Source organism: Tachysurus fulvidraco, chromosome 1, assembly GCF_022655615.1.
Source record: "Tachysurus fulvidraco isolate hzauxx_2018 chromosome 1, HZAU_PFXX_2.0, whole genome shotgun sequence".
Classification (NCBI taxonomy): domain Eukaryota; kingdom Metazoa; phylum Chordata; class Actinopteri; order Siluriformes; family Bagridae; genus Tachysurus; species Tachysurus fulvidraco.
The window spans coordinates 5,161,787-5,184,460 of record NC_062518.1 but is presented as its reverse complement, the minus strand read 5'-3'; the positions used below and the strand labels follow the sequence as shown (position 1 = coordinate 5,184,460).

The window sequence follows — 22,674 nt, the reverse complement described above, 5'->3', positions numbered from 1 at the left end:
GACATAATAATCGAACAATTCGATACACTTACAGAAATAAACAAACTGTAGAATTTTCAATCCAAAATTAAAAGAAAATCATTTACGTGCATAATATTTGAACAAAAATAGAAGATATTTTCATCCAATGAAAAAGGCAATTTTCAGATAAAGTAGGTCAGGTTAAGCATTACCTGGAACAACACCATTGGTAGCTATGGCACTCATTGATATTGCTGTGAGCATCGTCTGTAAAAGGAGTATGTAAGTAGTTAATCATTGGAGTTTCCAGACGTTGTGACTTTTTGATAGTGTGAATAGCTTATGGGCCATAAACACCAATTCTTTAAAAACTAGCACCTACAACCATTATATAATTATATGCAGTGCTTTTTAATAATATCGATCACCAATGGCAGTTGCTGTACATAATCATTGACTAATAACAAACACATTTTTACAAAATGTGCTTTAATGTAACAAAAAACGATGAGGTATTTTAAAAGTGATATTTCATTAGAAGGAGAAGGAGTCTCCAGTTGGTGACACGATGGGGACCGAGACAGATGTAAAATCAGATAGGGTAGTTTTATGGAGTCTTGTTAGCCAAAACACTAGGCAAACTCAGAATCCAAAACACAGATATGTTAGATAACAAACACGTAAACAGTGCCAGTGTCGGAACACAAGATAAGCTGAGCATATACTCTACAAAGTTTTGATGGATGAAAATCTAGTTTAAACTGTGACACTGTGTGTGTGTGTGTGTGTGACTGTGAATGTGGCAGAGTGGGTGTATTCTGGGAAATGGAGTCTGGTGCTTGGGGGCTGATGTTTGTAGGCTGCAGTGCATGATGGGAATTGGAGTCAGAGGATTTGGTAGACAGAGAGTTTTTTGTCACGATCCTCAACCCAGGACAGTTTTTGTTACATTTTTCTGGTCTTTTTTTGTTTTGTTTTGTTTGTTTGTTCTTCACACCATATATGTTTAAATAGTAAGACATTCATTAAGAATTTGTCACACAATGTAACTGTTAGAAAATTCTTGTAGTTTAACAGGAATAAAATCAAGACATGCTTGTAGAAGAAAATATAGGTGCACACAAGTACCTGCCTGTTTTTTCGTTATTTGTCATATGTATTTAGGCTGTTAAGATCTGTGTATATCTATGTGTGTGATGTGCAACAACTCACACAAGAGCAGCACATAAAGACGATGAGGAAAGACTGCACGACTCCGGCTGTACCGACAATCCAGGTGAGACGGAGGAAAAGGATAACGCCAAATATATTCTGCAGACACGGCAGGTAAACTCCCATGAGTGTTCCCATGTTTGGAGACTGTAGCAATGACAAAAAAAAAAAAAAAACAGACAACACGAGTGTATTATACTTTTTTACAGTTTTTTTATGAGACACTGATATTATAAAAAAGAATTCAGTTTCATTCTCAATCACTAAAGATCTATAAACAAAACAAAACAAACTGTGTAACTTTGACTCTAGTAAGCAGATAATATTTCAAATAGAATCACTATAGGGACTAATTCATTAAAAATAGGCATTATGTAACATTTTTGTATTTGTGAATCAGATATCACATGACTGTTAAAATCAACATCAGCTTTTATTTTGTTTTTACAAATATTTAATCACTATTGTTGTGTTTTGAACCTTTGGCATTTTCCTCTTTGAAGCATCAGCACTTTCTGCCTCTTCATGCTCCTTTGCCCCTTGAGTAATGTTCGTATAGTTCACGAGGCGACTGAGAAGGGAAGAGACCTTGGGCCGGATGTCAAGTTCCTCCTGTAGATAGAAATCCACCACAGGAAATGTCCGTGAAAAAATTAACAGGTACTTCTTAACTACTTTTACTTAACTTTAATACTTATTTTATTCTTACTTTATTCTTATTTTATACTTAAGTTATTCTTATGGACTTGTTTGTAATCAGGTGCAAAAGAAAACAATCACCTCAAATAATGCCAAGTTCCTGTCATAGAAGTCATTCCTCTTTGCTGCTGAATCTGTATTACTGAGGAAGGGAACATCTTCTTTGTGGTTGCCATGACCTTACGAAAGAAAGAAAGAAAGAAAGAAAGAAAGAAAGAAAGAAAGAAAGAAAGAAAGAAAGAAAGAAAGAAAGAAAGAAAGAAAATATATATTATATATTTTTTTTATGTTGTTTATTTATTTATTTATTTACTTATTTTTACTTTTTTTACAAGATACAATCACTGAAATGAAGTTAAATGTGGAGATCCCCCCCCTCTCAGATTTCATGTCAATTTATTCAAAGAACAATTGCATAACAATCAGATGGTCATGTTTATAATCCAAAGACATTCAAGTTGATCTATTTTATACACTAAAAATGGTGAAATAAAAATATTTTCTGACATTATTTAAAATATAAGTTAATGTGAATAAAATGTCTTCAGCTTTAATAAACATATTAGTAAATAAACAAAATAAACAAAGTAAATTATATATATATATATATATATATATATATATATATATATATTAATGATTCAAATAATCAACATGTATTAACCAATCAGTGAGTAAATAGTTCAATAAAATAAATAGAAAAAGTCCAATAAAATAAATTCAGGATTGAGTCTTTATAGCAATTTATAACATTTACAGATGGAATCAGCATTCAGAAAGATACACTTGCAAGGAACATGAGATAATTAAATTTGTTTTACTTTTATTGAAATTAAATAAACCATCAGTGCAGTCTTGTTTCATTAACATTTAAACGAACATTAATTAATACATATGGCATCTTACTTTGTTAACATTACCGATGGTTTAATAATACAGTAAATAATCTTAGCTAAGGGATTTTTATGTAAATTAGGCATCACTTCTCGTTAGCAAATGCATAAAACTCCCAGTTAGACATTCATCCTTTTTAATCACTTTCTCCATTATTTGTAAAAGTAGGTGTTATCTACTCAGTTATACTCCAAAAACACAGTATACATATCACTATAGCAGAATACATATTTTGAGAATGATAATAATAAAAAAGTTATCATGCAAGATAAAAGGGAAAAAAGAACCACAGACAGAACCACAGTATGAGAAACACTCAAACTCACAAGCCAAATAAATTTCATATAAAAGTTCCAGCCTACCACTAACTCCTTCACCTTCATAACAGCTGAAGCAGAACTGACTTTATTATGTCCCTAAATTTAACCTTCAGCATTTTCAGCACTTAATTTTATGCTATCACTTACGTCTCTCTTTCATTCTGCATTCTGTAGGCTGAATAACACTTACCTTTGGTTTGTGTTAGTGTGTCGTTAGTGTTAGGGTTAGTATTAGCATTGCTGTGGGTCAGCATGTCTCTTTGATCTGAGAAATGGTATAAAGTCTGGCCATAGTCACCCTCGATCCAGACCACTGTGACCTCACATTGAGAGAGGAGAGTTAATACTAAAGCAGCAAACTGGTGAGATACACACACACGCACACACACGCACACACACACACACACACACACGCACGCACGCACGCACGCACGCACGCACGCACGCACGCACGCACGCACACACACACACACACACACACTCGCACGCACGCACACACACACACACACACACACACACACACACACACACACACACACACACACACACACACACACACACACACACACACACACACACACACCAATAAAGCATATATTTCTGAAAAAACAGCAGCAGCATAAAGACTGAAAACACACATATGCACGCACGCACGCACGCACGCACGCACGCACACACACACACACACACACACACACACACACACACACACACACTTTTCAATTTCTGAAATCTATCTATCTATCTATCTATCTATCTATCTATCTATCTATCTATCTATCTATCTATCTATCTATCTATCTATCTATCTATCTATCTATCGAACTTAAGTTCTTTATTTATATTGTAAATTTTTTTTTCTGCTCAGTTCTCCATAAGACAGACTTTACAGTTTTATTTGGGGAAGGTCAGAGGAAAAGGAAGACAGAACCGGAGGAAGCCTCCATTATATTATGATTTATAAGCCACAATTCAACCATGGAAAATGGAAGATGAACATGAGACACCCATTAAGCAGTTAATGACGTGGATGAGATAGAAGATAAATAATAATAATAATAAAAACTAGTCTAATGCTACCACCTAGTGTCACAGAGAAATAAACTTATGATCACGTTATATTTAGATCATAGTTAAAGAACATAGATTGATATTCTGGATTCATAAGTGATATTATGAGGTTTATAAAGACTGAGTCAAATAAAACCTTTTACTACATAACATTATAATATTTAAATACAGTAATTAAAAGTTACATTTGTATTTAAACATGTGATCTATCTATCTATCTATCTATCTATCTATCTATCTATCTATCTATCTATCTATCTATCTATCTATCTATCTATCTATCTATCTATCTATCTATCTATCTATCTATCTATCTTAAAAATGTTTTACAGTTTTAAAAATAGTTTGGATTTCTTCCTCAAACTGGTGCCAACCTGGAAACACACAATTGTGTGCTGCATCCCTACAATTCCTCAAACTTGCTCCAGCATGACAATGTACAACACAAGTTCCATGAAAACATTGTTTGTCAAAACTGTAGTGGAAGAATTTGATTGTCCTGCACAGAACCCTGACCTCAGCCCCTCTATTTGAGCACCTTTGGCATGATTTGGAATGTCAGCTGCACCCCAGGCCTCCTCGCCCAGCATCGGTGCCTGACTCAGTGCCTCACTAATGCTCTTGTGCCTGAATGAACATAAATCCCCACAATCATTCTCAAAAATCTGGAAGCCTTCCAAGAATAGTGAAGGTTATTATAATACCAATAATGTGAGTGGGCAAGTGAGTGTTATGGTTAGGTGTCCACAAACTTTTGACCATATGGTATATGTTTACTGAAAAGTTTAAAATCCACAATTATAACAAAAGGGAATAAACAGAATATTATTCACTATTCACATTTCTGATCATATAGTTGTTTTAGTATTTCCATTGAAATGTTTATTAGTAAAGAATAAAACCTGATGTCTCAAAATTGGCATTATCATTTTACTAGACTTATTTAAATTCTTCTTATTAAATAAAGACACTCTTTTTTCACACTTTTTTCTTAGATATTCATTAATAAGAAGGTTCCCCAAAACAAATTTTAACAACTTTTATAGCTGCTATAATGTAAATGATAAACAGCAAATCTCTCACTTTGTTTTAAAGTTAATATGACAGAAATGTAGCGATGAGTTGAGAAGCTCTAATGTCCTTAAACAGAATAAAATTTAAAGCTTCAGTTCTTACTTTTATAAATCGCTGGCTAAAACTAGAAACCTTTTCCAAAAATGGTAAGTAAACCTTTTCTTAATATGATAAATATATTAATTATATAGATATAGTCATCATACATATCATCATTTATCTTATTTCAGAGATGGGCATTCACTGGCACATACAAGTTGGCTGTTACCATTGAAATAATATTAGCTTGGGATGATAGCTTCAATATAAACCTGTGATTTGAGTTAGGCACAGAATTACTCTCTGTACTGCTGCTATAGAAAATTCATCAACACTCTCTGACCTGTTTAGATATTTAAGAATTCATAAATTACTTCTATAGTTAACTGGGTTAAAACTATAAACAGTAAACAAAGTGTATTTTAAAGAAAATTACAGAACATTCCAGAAATCTAGAAAAAAAAAGCAATACAGTTTAATATAATTTCTTTTTCAACATGGCACTAGCATCACTGGTCATTCTAATCTGACTTGCCTGACCTTGCCACAAACTGAACAAGTTAAACAGTGCTGTTGTATTGTACTGGAATTCTCATTATAAAGATTAAAACCTCAGAAATGTTTTAAAAGCACACACCAGATCCCCTGTTGTGCAGCTGCAGGAGAGAAAGGAACACACTGCACTGACAAGTTTGAACACATTAACAACACTACATGAAAAATTCCACAAAGCTTTGGAGATCAAAGAACAGGAACAAAGTTGAGATTTTGCTCTCACCACATGGTGAACAGGCCATAAACTGATCTATTGCACTAGTTGTGTGTGTAGGTTAACAGTGGTCTAGATCTTATAATACTTGTGACATGCAGTATTTGTACTTGCGGGAAAGTGTTATAAAAAGTCTACACGCCCCTGCGAACAAGATAAATCATGTCAGAAGTTTTCTACCCTTAATGTGAAATCTCATTAGAAAAAAACATACTAACCATATTGTATAAGTGCACATCCCTAATCTTTGTTTCACCTTTTTTATTTTATTTATAAAGATAATCTCAGAGATTTTGGGGTGTAAGTCTATCAGCATGGCACATCTTGACATTTTGACTTTTTCTTGTTAAAAAAAACAACTTAGGTCTACCAAATAATTCGGGCATCTCCTGTGCACAGCCTGTTTGAAGATCACCCAAAAATGTTTTAGTTGGATTCAGGTCTAGGATCTGGCTAACTCATTCAAGATTTTTCAAGAGATTTCTTGAATAGATTCCTTAAATGCTTCACAGATAGCTGCTGTGCATTGATTTCAGCTAGCATACTCACATCACCAATGCATGTGTTCTCTTATGTCCATATATCTTACTACCCAGGTGTTAAATCTTTTGCATGTATGTTTTAGAGAACAATAAATCCGATTAACGAAAAAAAAAAAAAACACTGTTCAATCGCATTATGGGATTTTGTGTGAAATCCTATTTTTCAAAACGTTCTCATTTAATGGATTTTTAAAGATTATATTATGACTGGAAGTCGTGCTGCTTAGGCTGATTATCCAGTGAGGTTTGTCACCAAAGCTCTGTGCTTTGGCTGCATGCTGCATTGCTTGACGTAGTAATCATGATAATGAATACTGTGTTCTTGTGTATATATGTGTGTTTATGTCTAAAGTATTTTTCTGTAGTGGTGTGGAGGTTTTTATGTATAAGCTACCCATTACTTTTTTCCTGTTTATAATGTCGAACACACCTGGCAAAACCAGCTGTCTGCATTTTCTAACTATACCTCTAAACTGTCACCTGACTAATGCATTTTTAATCCTGTCTGCTCCTGTGACAGGTGGAACAGTGATTCATCATTCAGAATCTGAGAGCAGACGTCCTCTTGCCACAATGGTGAGTAAAATAAGATAAACATGTAGAGTAGTGCCAACAGGGAAAACTGGCTAACCAAAGCCTTATATTATTACAAAACAAAATTCTGGTCTAAAATGTTTACAAAGATTTTCTTAGAAAAATGTGATTATTGTTTTACTTTAAAATGCATTTCATGCTCTTGTAATTTTTTAAAGAATTGTGGACATGTTATTAATATGGAATCCCTGAACTGTGAAAAATAATATAATGTTATTTTGACTTAATATCTCATTGTTGTGACTGAATAACATTATTTTGTCTTTTTTGTTTGGGGCTTCTGTGTCGATATACATTACTTACTAAAACATAGTTAATAGTTTAGCTGGTTAAATAAATACACAGAATTTATATTTATACTTTATAATTACATTTATAATAATATTACCATCTGTACATGGAAGATATATGTACAACATATATTTAAAAAATTACAATTACAGCTAAATGTAATAGTATAACATATACAATTATAATTCTATTACTTTATTGATGTGTTATTGATTTATTTCTAAACAATTTTTTAATTCCTGTTATTTGTACTTAATTTATACATTGCAGATAATAGTATTACAAGAAGAATCATATCTTTCTTTCTACATGTTTAACAGAATTGTTGTAAGATTTTACAGTGATCTGAAACTGCCTACAGAAAAATATTTTAGGTCAATCAACAATTTACAATTTTAAAACAGCTCTGTATTGTTTTTATTATTTATATTCCCAACGTGCCAGCAAACCTGTAATTTTTATTACACCAAATTATGAACTTAATATTTCAAGTTGTTTATTCATTTGACTCAACAGTAATAAATAAAAGATTACAGAGTTGTTAGATTGTATCAGTGTTGTTTTAGGGATTTAAAACATGTTATTTTGGCCCTATTCAACTTCTTAACTGAAGTCAGTGGTCCGGCTTAGTGCACAACGATATAAGCAAGTTAATCTGCCATGCGGCGAGACTGCTATCTTTCAGCAAAAGCTAATAATTATATTATATCTTTTTTTTTTTCTCTTTTTACCACAGCCAGATAGTCCTCAGTTAAAAAAAGTTGTTTTTTTGTCTACTAGAAAAGTCACATAGTCTGTGAGTGAATGAGAGTGTGTATGTGCCCTGTGATGGGTTGGCACTCCGTCCAGGGTGTATCCTGCCTTGATGCCCGATGACGCCTGAGATAGGCACAGGCTCCCCATGACCCGAGGTAGTTCGGATAAAAAGCGGTAGAAAATGAGAGAGAGAGAGAGAGAGAGAGAGAGAGAGAGAGAGAGAGAGAGAGAGAGAGAGAGAGAGAGAGAGAGAGAGAGAGAGAGAAGTCACATCCCACTTGGTCTAAAGCAACATCCTGCTTCTCTAGTTAGGCCTACTGGAACTGTTAGTGTTGAGACTGTGGCTGGCTGCTGGCAGAAACTATGGCCTGGTTATTTTACTCAGCAGAATGGTTATCTTAAAAAAAAAAAAAAAAAAAAAAAAAACAGTGACATGCACATACTAAAATGGTCCTGTTAGTTGTTTCCATATGAGTGGTTTCCTTTTTCTATTATAATTTGTATTTTATATTGAGAGTTGTTACATGAATATGACACTTGGAAACATGCTATTATTAAAAAAAACAAAAACAAACAAACAAAAAAACAACAACAACTCTTTCAGTTACCATGTAGTTATTTTACAATGACACATTTATTCCTTTGACACCAAAGCAATTTGCCAAACATTAGATTTTTCAAGAATGAAAGTTTTAAACTTTTTATCCACTTATAGTATGAAATAAGTTAGCCTAGTATCAGCAATCATCCATAGCATTAAAACCAGTGAGAGGTTGTAGTGTATAACATTGATTTTCACATTAGAATATTAACCTTTTGTTCTATGTTTATGTTCTGTAAACCTGCTTTGAGACAATGTCAATTGTAAAAGGCGCTAAACAAATAAACTTGAATTGAATTGAATTGCACCTGTAAAAGGGTGGGATATATTAGGCAGCAAATGAGTGGTTAATTCTTGAAGTTGATGTTTTGGAAACAAGAAAAATGCATCACTTTGATGAGAAGAGATGGCACAAGGATGCACTATGGGAAAAAGGCAAGCCATCAAAGGCAGTGTGACCTGGTATATGTTTTGCTGAGAAACTTTGGGCCTTAGCATTTATGTGCATGTTGCTTTGATATGTACTACCTACCTAAACTCTGTTGCAGACTGAGACATACCTTTATGGCAACAATATTCCCTAATGGCAGTGGCCCCTTTCAGCACAGTAATGCTCACTTCTACACTGCAAAAATTGCTGTGTTCCTGAAACCATTAACAAGAGTTTAAGGTGTTGACTTAGCCTCCAAATTTCCCAAATCTCAATCAATCGAATATAAACACACTCCTTAGAGAAATTCTTCAACATTAATTATAACCTGAAGCAATTTTCATTTTTAATTTAATTTCTATGAGAAGCTTGTTACTTTAGGGAATCAGCTGTCTGACAAAAAAATACTTGTCTTTCATTTATTTCACTTCTTTCTCTCCTGGTATGTGTTTATTTCTTCTGACATATGCAATAGATTAAAGAAGCTAGATAGAAAAATATAAAGTTTGTTGCATTAATGGCAAGGACGTTTCTTTTGAAATTACCATGCAAATTTTGTAATGGAACCAATCTGATCATTTTGTAACCATGACAGGTCTTGCTCTGAGAAAAAATATATTGACATCCTATCAGTACATAAACATATAGACATAAACTTTCTGTGATTGGATACAAGTATGTAGTTGTTACTATGCAAAGTATAAATGCTCCTGTGCTGCTGCTGTTGGTGTTCCAGTTTTAATAGTACACAATGTGTGCACTGTTTACTGCCGGCCACTCAGCTCACACAGGAACAAAGTCATCACTGTGCCCACCGTAATTTCCACCCATTCCTGCAGCTTCATTGCATCCCACAAAAAAAAAAAAAAAAAAAAAAAAAAACACATACTAACTATTAAACTGAATGATGGACTGATTGTAGATTAAATGTTCGTCAGTCCAAATGATACCGGGTGTGTGTATAATGTATAGATTTTGTATAGACTATCACATCTTTGATTTAAATAAAAAAAAAAAACAGCACTGAAAATTAGTTCTCTGTTTCAAAACAGTTGTGTTGCAAAGATTTTGCAATATTTTCTGGAAAATGTAAGCGCCGCCCTGTAGTAAAAGATAAATCCTTCATTTGTCTAACATACCTTGCAACACAGTAAAATAATTTTTTTTGCATATCCCAGCTTGGGGTCAGAGCACAGGGTCAGCCATGATACAGGGCCTTGCTTAAAGGTAGGGTCTCCGATATTTGAGAAATGCTTCTGAAAACTGCGTTACGCCGCCAAACAAAACAAAAATCAAAACAAGCACTCTCTCCACCCATATTGACAAGACCTGCCCCTTTCTGCTCATTGGCTACACGTTTGTTTTGATTTTTTGCTTAGTTTTTGGGCCGAGTCAATTTTCTGAAGCATTTCTAAAGAATCGGAGACCTTACCTTTAAGAGCCAAACATTGGCAGTTTTGCAGTAGTGGGGCTTGAACATCAAATTTCTGCTCAGTAATCTAGAGCCACATTAGTCTTAAATCACATAAATACAATTACATCATCCTTTATTTGGATTTGCATAAATCCCTTATGAAATCAGGATGATTTTAAAATTAAATCTAACACCAATGGAATTTCTTTTAACCAGAATCCTTTAACCAGACTACAATGTTCTGCTCAGATTTAAATAGCTTTCCCTTTCCTGCAGGTTCATTTCAAACATGCTGAATGCATACAAACATGCTGAACTCAATCCCAGCCTTTTTGACCTGGAACTAAAAATAATGCTCTAGAGCAATGTTTTTCCCTATTTCGTTCTCACTTTTTCACTGACTCCTCCCTGACTCCTCCCTGACTTTATGCATGCAAAAGAAAAAAAACAAACAGAAAAAAAACAGAAGACAGGCAGAAAGCGGCAGAGAATGCTGCAGATTGATGGTGTTACACTAACTTGAACATCTGTCATGAGAAAAGAAAGACAAGTTTGGCAGCATTAGGAAAATGAAAATCTTTGGAACCTCCATCTTTTGCGTGGGAGCACTTGAGGCCTGTCTGATTACTACTACACTGCTCACCCTGTCTTCCACCTCTCATCTTCTCCCCCACGCCAATTGTTTTCTCTTTGTCACCACAGTCATGTGTGGTATGGAAATTCATTGATGTGAATATCTCCTGTTGTAAAATATCACTCTTTCTTTCAACAGGCAAGTTTATAAGAGTTGGAAAAGTTAGCTGTCAAAAAAAATCCCTTCTTTTCCATGACTGGAAAATTGCGGTAAACCTACACGGATACTCCCAGTTGTCAGAAAAAAGTACTTAATAGCAGTTTGGAGAATAGACACAACATAAGAGTCATATAAAAATGAATTGCAGAAGTAGTTGTGTTTGAAACTCACCATCTGAGCTGACTGTGTCTCCATGACCAGAATACCCATCTTGCCCCGTGTCTCTGTAATCCACACAGTTAATTCCCTCCAGACTGTCATAGTTGGAGAGTGAGTTATTGTCCACTGGTACCACAGTAAAATGGGGCATGTTTTCGTTTGCCCAGTAGCTTTATCTAGGCCTGTCTTGTCTTAAGAGTAAGATAACGCCGGGCTCTCAGCTCACAGCTGAAGCTCAAAACTTCCAAGTGCATTCCTCTGCTCTTTGCTCACTTCCTCCCAGTGCACTCCATTACCATAATCCCCTCCCTCGTCTCCCCAGGCCCTGCCCCTGTCTGTAAGGACATTCAATAGAGCCGACTCTACCCCCGTCATACTGCAGAGTCTCCATTCAGCTATAGCTGTTTTTCGCCCCTTTCTAAAGGGGCCTCCCAAAACATGATTCAGGGCCGGCAACCTCTTGGGAACAAATGACGTGGCCAGGGTGGCATAATTGCCAAACTCACCCCTGCACAGATGCTATGTAAAAGACAAGAGGGCAGACAGCGTCATCTCTAACCTTTACTTGCCATTACTTTGTCACTTGAAAGTTACATCCAGTAATGTTAAACAAATTGTTTAAGCAACCTCAGGGTTTAAATACTATAAAAAGAGGCACCAGCCATTCATATCATTGTTCAAATGCAAATGAAGCCTGCTGTGAAACTGCTAAAATTTACACTTAGTTGAAAATGGTGATGGAAAGGTTTTGACTTTTTTTTACATAAAAGGTTTAATGATGCAAAATGAGAGCAAAAAGAATAATTTTAGAGAAGCATGCCTTGGCATTTAACACACACTGTTATGGAGTACCAGCTAATTTATGAACTTGGAAATTGGAGAATTCTATTTATCTAATGAAGGTTGCTGAAATAATACAATTTGAAAACCTTTCTGAAAAAAAAAAAATACCAGGCATCATTTATTTTAAGAATGTTCTCATATCGTGTTACTAGTATAGGTCATATTTTAATACATTATAAAGGGATGTTTCTCTTAATAGTTTTCACTTATGTCAGGTTTCCTGAATAATGTTGTAATGTGAATGTATAACATTAACATAACCTCAATTAATTTAACTCACACATTATCACATAGCAAACACTATCTCTATACACTGAACAGTCATTTACTGAATAAGACAATTTATTCATGATATTAAAGATTGTTATACATGAATACATCATCACCTGATGTAATGCCCTTAATATATTATTATCTTCTGACTTTTTAACAAATGCATTATCTCATGAAGCTGAAGTGTTACTGTTGTGGGTTTTGTTTGGTTGCTTGTCTGAAATTGTAATCATACTTAAGTGCCTAATCCAGGAGCTTCAATTTTTTTCACCACTTGTCTTTTCTGGGGCAGATTTTCTTTGTTTGGTATATGATGGGATATTTTAAATGCTGTGGATCAGGTGGAGTCCTTTTGAAATTACAAACCTGTAATTTGCAGGACATGCATTGCAGAAACAAACAATAAGTGCTATCTATCTATCTATCTATCTATCTATCTATCTATCTATCTATCTATCTATCTATCTATCTATCTATCTATCTATCTATCTATCTATCTATCTATCTATCTATCTATCTATTTGTACCATGAAATGTAAGCTTACAGTAATTAGTAATAGTGATAGTAATAGTAGTAGTATTAATAATAGTAGTGAAAGGGGAGCTGCAGAGTTTTATATTGAATGGGAAAGTTTATTCATACTATTTGAACTTTCTCCTCTTGGGTTAAGGATGTATTCCAAAAAAAGTTAATCGTTTACATTAAATCCACAAGAAGAAACGTGTTTTATATTAACTAGGTACATTTAAAAACAAAACAAACAAAAAAGTAGACAACAAACTTGGTCTTGTCATTAACATATGCTCTCAAAATGTACAGAGGTAGTAAATTAATTTAAAAAATGAGACAAAAGTAGAAATTGTCATTACAGGGCCTGGTAAAAACAGGTCATTTGCAGTAACTGTAGATGTTAGATGCAGTCTGTAATTACTGCAGTCTGTTCTATTTTAACACACTTTACCCAGTTCTTGCAGAAAGTATTTTTTCTTCCTACCTAAACAGCTTTGTAACTTTTCCACTGGACAAGAAGAACATACTGAAGCATCATCTCATCTTCTAATCATCATTCTAAACACCACTCTTTACTGTTTTTGTAGAAGTCATACAACTAAACTGGATCCAGGAGTCATTCCTGTGTAGTTGTTATTGCCTATTATTAAGTCTGCTTGCTCTGGCTTTGACTGCTACTGTCAGATAAAAATTGGTTTCTGGCAAAGGGACAGACTGTAAGGATTATGAGCAATGTCTAAGTGCAATGCCACAGTAATTATCAGATTACCATAGAGTAAACAAGGTGTTTGTGTGCATACAATGGGTATATTTCCAGAATTTCTAAAAACTAACAGATCAAATCTGAGAAGACGATCTTTTAGTGTTAAATGTTAATATTAAAAAAAAAATAGTCTCTTGTATTTTGTATAAAAGTAGCATTTTGCATTTGAAAGCTTTGGTTAAAACCAAATTAAGCAAACAAAGTAAGTCAAACAAAGAAAAGACAAAACTAAACTAAAATCAGATTTGTGAGGCAAAGCAAAGAGTTTACTCTTGAATCATTTCAAAGCCACTGCTGTGAGTGTGTGTGTGTGTGTGTGTGTGTGTGTGTGTGTGTGTGTGTGTGTGTGTGTGTGTGTGTGTGTGTGTGTGTGTGTGTGTACAACAGAGTTGTAAAAACAGAGACGTTCTGCAATTAATATTTATTTAACATACTGGGTTAGGGTTAGTCTCAGTATTCTCAGTATATAAGGAGTCTCAAATATTAGCACATAAGTTTTCACTGTCTGACAGTGTTCATGACTGCGTTTTGCAAATTGATTGTGGGATAGGGTTTGTGTGTGTGTGTGAGAGAGAAAGAGAGAGAGAGAGAGACAGAGAGAGAGAGAGAGAGAGAGAGAGAGAGAGAGAGAGAGAGAGAGAGAGAGAGAGAGAGAGAAAGAGAGAGGGAGAGAGCATGTTTATATAGAGCATGTTTCATGAACAGATGAATGGGTCTTTGAGGTCAGCTCTTTTGCTGTATCACAGGAAGTGGTGAAGTGGTGAGTCTTTTTCTTCTCCATGGATTTGTAGGTCATGAATATTTAGAGCTGCCGTGTGACATTGACTCTCAGGGTGGAGGACAACTGAGTGAAGCCTACAATATGAACTCGAGTCATTGTTTATTTACTTTTATTGAATTATTTTTTTAAACTGTAAACTTCCATCCATCCATCCATCCATTTATCCATCAATCCATCCATCCACTTTCTTTATTGCTTATCCTACACAGGGTCAATGAAAAGCTTTAGTCAGTCCCGGGGGGCTTGGGGTACAACGTTTATGGCATTAAGCAGACAAGGTACAAGGTGGTGGACACTCTGTACAGGGTATCAACCCATTGCAGGTCACAACTGCACACACACATTCACACAGTATAGATGATTTAGAGATGTCAGTCAGCCTACAACACATATATTTGTACTGGAGTAAGAAACAAGAGAGCCTGAAGGAAACCCCCACTCAAAAAAGGGCAGAGGAGGAAATCAAGCCCACAATCTTGAAGGTGTGAGGCAAACATGCCCCCACTCCAACTTCTGCTGAATTATATAAATGCGTGAAATGTGCAGAATTCCAAGGATGAGTACTGCAGGTTTATACGGAAGCGAAATGACACTTTATTATATTTCCAAATGTCTCACATCAAATGCATTATTAAATGTGGGTACACTGTGAATGTTACTAAAAGTAGTTACTAACTTTCCTAATACACTCTTAATAGACTTAATTCATATTTAATATACTTTAATATGACACCCAAATATAATATAGAGTCATAAAATAACTACGTAAAATTTTTTATAGTGATATGATATCATTGTCTTTGAATGACATTTCACTAAAAAATGGTTCAAAACATTATACTGAACAGCATGGATTCCTCTGTCTTGCTTTATTGGTAGTACATGATATAGCAAGGGTACTCAAAATATTTCAGGTATTATAATATTATTGTCATTTTAAATGCACAATAATATTTGTGCTAAACTTTGGAGCCATATCATATTTCAAAATCATACATAATAATAATAATAATAATAATAATAATAATAATAATAATAATAATAATAATAATAATAATAATAATAATAATAATGTTATAAACGAATGTTCTTCAAAATACCACAAGGAGGCAGTATCTGCCTAGGTCTTAGTGTTTGTAGCCTAACAGAATTACAATGAAAATCAAGCCAGGTTTTATGGGATGTATTTTGTATAACTTGTGTACAAGTGTAACTTGTATTTACATATTTTAATCCATTTTCATAGTGTATCCATAGTGACTCTACTGTAGAAGTGTTCTGCAGGCTATGTTAAAATTCCTCATGCTAGTACAAATATCTCAGGGAAGCTTAGTGAAGTTTTCAGTCTTTATTAGAAAAATTCTGTCATTCACACTATTAGGGAAAGGTCCAATGGACATTCCTCTAGGTATTAGTGAAGAGAAAATGCTTGATGCAGGCATTTCTTGTTTCTTGAGGAACGGCAAGTCAAAGTTTGGCCAAAAATGTGTTTTCTTCACCAGTGGTAGACTGTAAGGATTATGAGCAACATCTATGCATCACATCGCCGTAATTATCAGATTACCAGATAACAAACAATCTGTTTGCATCTATCAACATGGCCATATTGCCTGAACATCCTGATCATTCCTGGGAAAACATTCAACATTTTCTATTAATATATAATTCACAAAACAGAACTGAAGATTGATTCCCTTGCATTTATCTCAACCACAATAAAGTTATAGTCTGATCATCACAAAGTATAAAATACCAAGATCAACAACGTTTGATGAACTTCCTCTGTCCTATACATATTATTGAGGAGTGACTTCCAAAGCTGAAGTCAGTCATTGTGTGCAAAGTGTTTGTAAGGAGTTAGTGTGTGTACTAAGCTACAAGGCCATTGTTGAAGCAATTTAACAAGATTTAGTTATTTTTCTATTATCGGAATTCAAACACAGTTGAAACTGAATCACATCTGAAACTGTATCAACTTTACAAAGTCTATCTGATTTTGTAGAATTTAAAGTGCTTCTAATTTTAATTCTAACTTGAAAAAGGTTCAAAAAGAAAAGGCTCAGCCGAACTGCTTGATCCCTTTTCAGCCAGTCAGGTTTTTGACTCAGTCTACAAGAATCCAGAGAAGCTCGGATCAATCCGATTACTGGATGTAGAGCAGAAACAATAGTGGTCCCGTATCAAGACAGAACCATAAAGAAGAGGCTTAGTGGTTTTCTAAAATGAATATTTTAGTGACAGTGTTAAGAAGAACCTCTTAATTAAAATACCTTTACTTTGCTTTAATCTAAGAATTGTTTAAATAAATAAACTGGTTCTACTGATAAAATACTTAGGTAATTCATTATACTGTATATGTGTAAGGCAGGCAAAACATTTTATGCTTTGTATACTTTGTTATACATTCTGTAGCACTTTTTCCAGACAGTTAAAACTTCATTGCAATGTAGGGTAATTTAATTTTGATGCCCTGTAATGGTCCACAACTGGACCTTTCCCTAATTGTGTGAATGACAAGGGATATTTTTGAACTGTGCTCAATATTCAAGAAGACTGGAATTACCATCTGCCCTGATCAGGATAAAGCTATTAATGATGAATGAATTACAAAAGCTGGTTTAAAGACACACTCTGATGTCACTATCTATCCTGATTAAATACACATGCAATTTTCACACAGTAAAATAAAATGGTTTAAAAAATAGGAAATATGTTCAAAAATGAATCTGCAGACAATACCACATGTAAATAATGCAGCATTATTCTCTATATTATACCTTTCCTAAAGATTTGAAAGTTTGACCTATAAAGAAATAATCCACACTGATAGACTGTATCTTTCACATTAGTCCAATGTCATAGTTTTATTACTTACTTATTTAAAATTAATTAAAAACACTGATGCTCATATTTCAGAGAGAATTTTTCAACCAATTAAATGCGGAAAAAAAAAAAGTTTTTGTAGCGAATGATTGGATTTTTGTTAGTTACAGAGTGTAGCAGGATCACGTACAATTAATTTGATGTAGGACAAAATCAAATTTACTGAGAGATAGCATTTTGTAATCAATATGTAGCTCATAACTGTGTATAATAAAGGTCAACTAAACTTATACCAGTTGCTGTAAAGCCAAAAATGGTTTTTGGATTTCAAAATCCAAATATAGTAATATGAATCAGAAAATTACTAAAAACTCTGTAACTACAGATCTTATGTATTTAGCATAAACTTTATTTTTTTTTAGACAATAAAAATATAAGAACACAATGAACATAAAATAGCATAAAATAGCAGTTGAAACAGGGGCTATGTGTTAAAAGCTTGTGTGAATAAATGAGTTTTCAACTGCGATTTAAAAACACTCAGGACGTAAGGATCGTAAGTGTGTGGAACTGTGTGTGTTTGTGTGTGGTGTGTGTGTTTGTGTGTGGTGTGTGCGTGGTGTGTTTGTGTGTGGTGTGTGTTTGGTGTGTGTGTGGTGTGTGTGTGTGTGTGTGTGTGTGTGTGTGTGTGTGTGTGTGTGTGTGTGTGTGTTGTTTTTGTGTGTTGGTTGTTTGTGTTTGTTTGTTGTTTTTTGTTTGTTTTGTGTTGTGTTTGTTTGTGTGTCTTGTTTTTGTTTGTGTTTGGTGTTTTTGTGTGTGTGTTTTTTGTGTTTGTTTTTTTTTGTGTTTGTGTTTTTTTTTTTTTGTTTGTTTATTATTTGTTTTTGGTGTTGTTTTTTTTGTTGGGTTTTTTTTGTTTGGTTTGTTTGTTTTTTGTTTTTTTGTGTGTGTGGTTTTTTTTTGTGTGTGTGTTTGTGTGTGGTGTGTGTTTGTGTGTGGTGTGTTTGTGTGGTGTGTGTGTTTGTGTGTTCCACAGCTTTGGTCCCTGGATGGCAAATGACCGGCCTCCAAACGTCTTATATTTGTATTTGGGAGTGACCAGAGAGGTATGTCCAGATGAGCGGAGGTAGGTTGGGGCCAGACCATTGATGGCCTTGAACACAAAAAGAAGGACCTTATACTCCACCCTAAACCGCACCGGAAGCCAGTGAAGCGAGTGGTGCACAGGGGTGATGTGTGAGCGTTTGGTGGTGTTAGAGAGAAGACATGCTGCCGCGTTTTGTACCATTTGGAGCCAATTGAGAAGTAATTGATTAAGTCCAGTGTAGAGAGCATTACAGTAGTCAATCCTTGAGCTGATGAAGGCATATATAGCTTTTTCAAGGTCAGCTTGGGACAAGAATGATTTGACCTTGCTGAGTAGTCTTAGGGAAAATCTCGCCTTCACTACTGCACTTTGACTCTATGAACATTCACAAATTGAGCCACCTCCCCATTTACTTTATGCATCCGGTGGCAGTTATTGCCATTACATTTATCCAAACCTTTGACAAAAATGTCTCTGATGTTTTTTAAACCGCCAGATTAGTCAAAATATATCCATTACAGACAGGACTAGACCTCTGATTTTTCAGTCCCCATAATCAAGTCTAAATATTTTCCAACTAAAAACCACAGCTCAGCATTTAAAAGCATTTATAACAGTGAGAACTGAAACAACATATTTGACTTTTATTTCCACACTCTTCAGGGGCTGTGGCTTTCAGTAGAGATTATACAGCACCTAAAACCAGTTATGGAATGTTGTGATTTTTTAAAGGCTTTTACGCACCAGCACTATCATTCTTCCATTCAGCTACATGTTAGCAGTGCTCTCTTTGCAGGTGTTTCCACTACAGGACATCTATAATTGATTATTAATCTTTGTGACTTACACAGGATTATTCTCACAATAGCATTAGCTGCTGTTTTAAGGGTAGCACTTGGTGTTCTGAACTGAGTTAAGCTCATTTTACAATTTTGTAAAATAAATGCTTTAATTGTATTCAACTGAATTTGTTCCTGCTGCACTGGTCACTCACAAATGTTACTGGTAGAAGTGAAGGCAGTGTTTATATTTCTTTTGATTTCAGTCATTTGGAATCCAAGGAAATCTTTATTAACCTACATTAAAATGTTACCACATTACAGTGGAGCTTATGAATTGTAACAGTCAAAAACAATATTAAACATCATTTCTTTTGAACAAATGTTACATCCCAACCAATGATGTATTTCCCTGATGATTTTGTAGATAGATTAAGTTGGCAAATCTGTGATAATTATTACTGATGTTTTTGGTTGTTGGAGCTGTATTTCTGCTTGCTATGGCCCAAACAGCACAGAGAAAGGACATTATTTACATTAATATTATTTACTGTCCAGTGTCAACCAAATGAGGATGGCTTCCCTACTGAGTCTGGTTCCTCTCAATGTTTTGTCCTCGTAACATCGCAAAGAGTCTTTCCTTACCACCATTGCCTCAGGCTTGCTCATTAGAGATAAATAGTAACTTAATTTTAAACTTTACATTTTTTATTCTGTTTCTATGCTTCTGTAAAGTTGATTTGTCAATTGTTAAAAGCACTATACAAATAATGAATAAAACACCCTTGACTCCCTCCACCAACACTGCCACCACCACCACCACCACCACCACCACTACCAACGTCAGTACACATTATCTCTGAATTTGTCATCACCAACTTGGGTCTCTAAATCCCAGGCTACCTCTGTTTGTTCTCAATGTTGACCATATAATTACGGATGTTGATGAACTTTTTACACATAGGAAATGGAAAAATACACTCACTGGAGTCACCACCACATTTGCTTTACGATTACACAATGAAATGCAATCCCAACCAGAACATCTGATAATGCAATGTGTGCACATTTAAATAAATTCTCTTTAAATAGTCTTTAATGTACACAAACAAGTTGATTAAATGTAATTTTCCCATCCTGTGTTTGATAAAGAGATGAGACCAACAGATCTCCTACAATTCTTTCAAATAGTGATAATAAGAGGTTCTGTTTCAGTTTACAGACCACGGAAATGCGAGTGTTTGTGTCTTGGTGATCAGTTACCCTTAAAAAAAAGAAAAGCTGAGTCAGGATGTAGGTCTTAGATAGACCTGGCCTGCATCTGGAGTCTCGTAGGTCTACAACTGTGACTGAACCAATGCTCCTCCAAATTGAGACTAGCTAGTTGTGGAGGTTTGCATAACTTACAGAAATGCCTCTTGGTTGACTTACACTAGAGCTTCATCAGACATGACACATTAAAATTGTGACATTATCCCTCTGAAATTATATCTAACAGTTAACTTCTTAGGAACATCTGAGGATCTCAGGAGCTGGAATCTGTGGCTAGGTTAGAGCTGTCTGGACTGACCTTTGGTTTTAGCTCAAAACAGCCATACTGTATATCAGTTTTTTTTTTTTTTTTCATACATTTCAAGAACATCATGAAAATAACACAGGAAACTTGGCAACATGCTGTGAGTTCATCAGTGATGGGATGGAATTTGTTGATGTTGGAGAGCACTTAGAGAAACGCATAAAGAGCTATTTCAACACTCATGACCTAACAACCATCTGCTTATCTATAACTCCAACATGCTTTCTTTTATGAGATGGCACACATCAGCTCTAGCGGCAAAAGTAGATAGCATCAAGAAAAAAAGTATTGGTCACACAGAGTTCAAGCTGTTTTTCTGACAGTACTCAATAACCACCTTCGATCTACCTCCATTTAAACCTCGGACAGAGGTGTCCGTAGAAGACATTTTGATACTTTCAGATTTATATGAATGCCACAATTGCACTGGCTTCTCTGTGAACCCTGAGACACATCAAAACACCCTCAGAGAAGACAAAACAAGACATAAAAGTGCAAACACAAAACATCTGCACAGGAAACAGGCACAAGTCCGGAATAACCAAGACCCGGTAGAAAAATCAGTACATGTTGTTTTCCAGGACTTACTCAAGCCATGGGTGGGTGAGTGTACTTCGTACACTGAACATCCAATTAAACTTTCTAAACTTACTTTCTTCCTTTCAGGCTTCATTTGGCAAATCAAATCAGTGTTCATCTTCAGTTAATACTCTTAGCTCTGTTTTGATAAGTGTATTTTGTTTAAAGCTCACCGTTTCATTCAACATCATTAATTGCTTTATCTTTATCAGGGTTGTGGTGGATCCCTGGTACACTGGATATAAGGTTGGAGAATCTCAAACTGAATGGGAGGAGAACAGAATACACCATGGTATTTCTCTGTGCTGATCAGTGTCTCGTTATCATTATATTGTGTCACATTTGCATCTTTACACTAAAACAAAGCAAAAATGTTAACGTGTGCAGTATGTAGCTTTTTTGTTCTTTTTTTTTCAGTTGTTTAATGAGTGAAAATGCCTCAGAGTGGTAAAGTATCTAACTGTCAGAACAGCAACTAAAACCTAACAAGCACCATTGTGTGCTTACTGTATTTTCTCATAAAATGCAAAAGTCTGATTTTAACATCTCATAAAATGGGCACCTTATATTTATTTCATGAGTATTTCATACTCTAAGTTGTTACATTATTAACATCAACATTCAAGCTAACAAAAATGCAGATGTAAATAAATTAATAAAATGCCCTATAAAAATAAAACACAAAAATAAAAATCAGAATTCTAACTACAGACCATTATTGCTTGCTTTAAAAAGATTTTCTATTACCCACATTTTTTTTTTATATTTCATTGAACCTGTTTACATATTTTACTCACTGATATATATTTGTAATATGAGTGTATGTGTTTTTGGATGAGGTCTCTTAGTGAGGATCTAACCATTGTACACTTACAACAAATGATCTTGATCTTACTTCAAAGCTCAGATTACATGTCAGAGACTGATTACTAAGGATTAATTAAATTTAATTGAATTTAATCTGGGGGGCACTGTGGCTTAGTGGTTAGCATGTTTGCCTCACACCTCCAGGGTTGGGGGTTCAATTCCCACCTCCGCCT

At 34.7% G+C, this 22,674-nt stretch overlaps 1 protein-coding gene and 1 long non-coding RNA gene across 3 annotated transcripts in view; one reads left to right on the top strand and one right to left on the bottom strand.

Annotated features, from left to right (window-relative positions):
- Positions 1-11,887, bottom strand: part of slc12a4 (solute carrier family 12 member 4) — a 21,922-nt gene extending 10,035 nt beyond the window's left edge. Inside the window, exons 1-5 of one of the 2 annotated variants that reach the window (XM_027137057.2) lie at positions 11,632-11,887; positions 1,954-2,051; positions 1,654-1,785; positions 1,174-1,320; positions 174-228 (exon numbers count right to left, since the gene is read on the bottom strand). In XM_027137057.2, the coding sequence (XP_026992858.1) occupies positions 174-228; positions 1,174-1,320; positions 1,654-1,785; positions 1,954-2,051; positions 11,632-11,770 (571 nt within the window). In that variant the 5' untranslated portion in view covers positions 11,771-11,887. Of the gene's footprint in view, positions 1-173; positions 229-1,173; positions 1,321-1,653; positions 1,786-1,953; positions 2,052-3,276; positions 3,466-11,631 lie in introns of those variants that run through there. The other variant, XM_027137058.2, reaches the window with a different exon arrangement.
- LOC113636761 lies at positions 1,752-22,674 on the top strand. Its single transcript, XR_003439160.2, has 3 exons — positions 1,752-1,833; positions 7,102-7,157; positions 21,847-22,674. It is a non-coding gene; the product is annotated as an uncharacterized LOC113636761 (long non-coding RNA).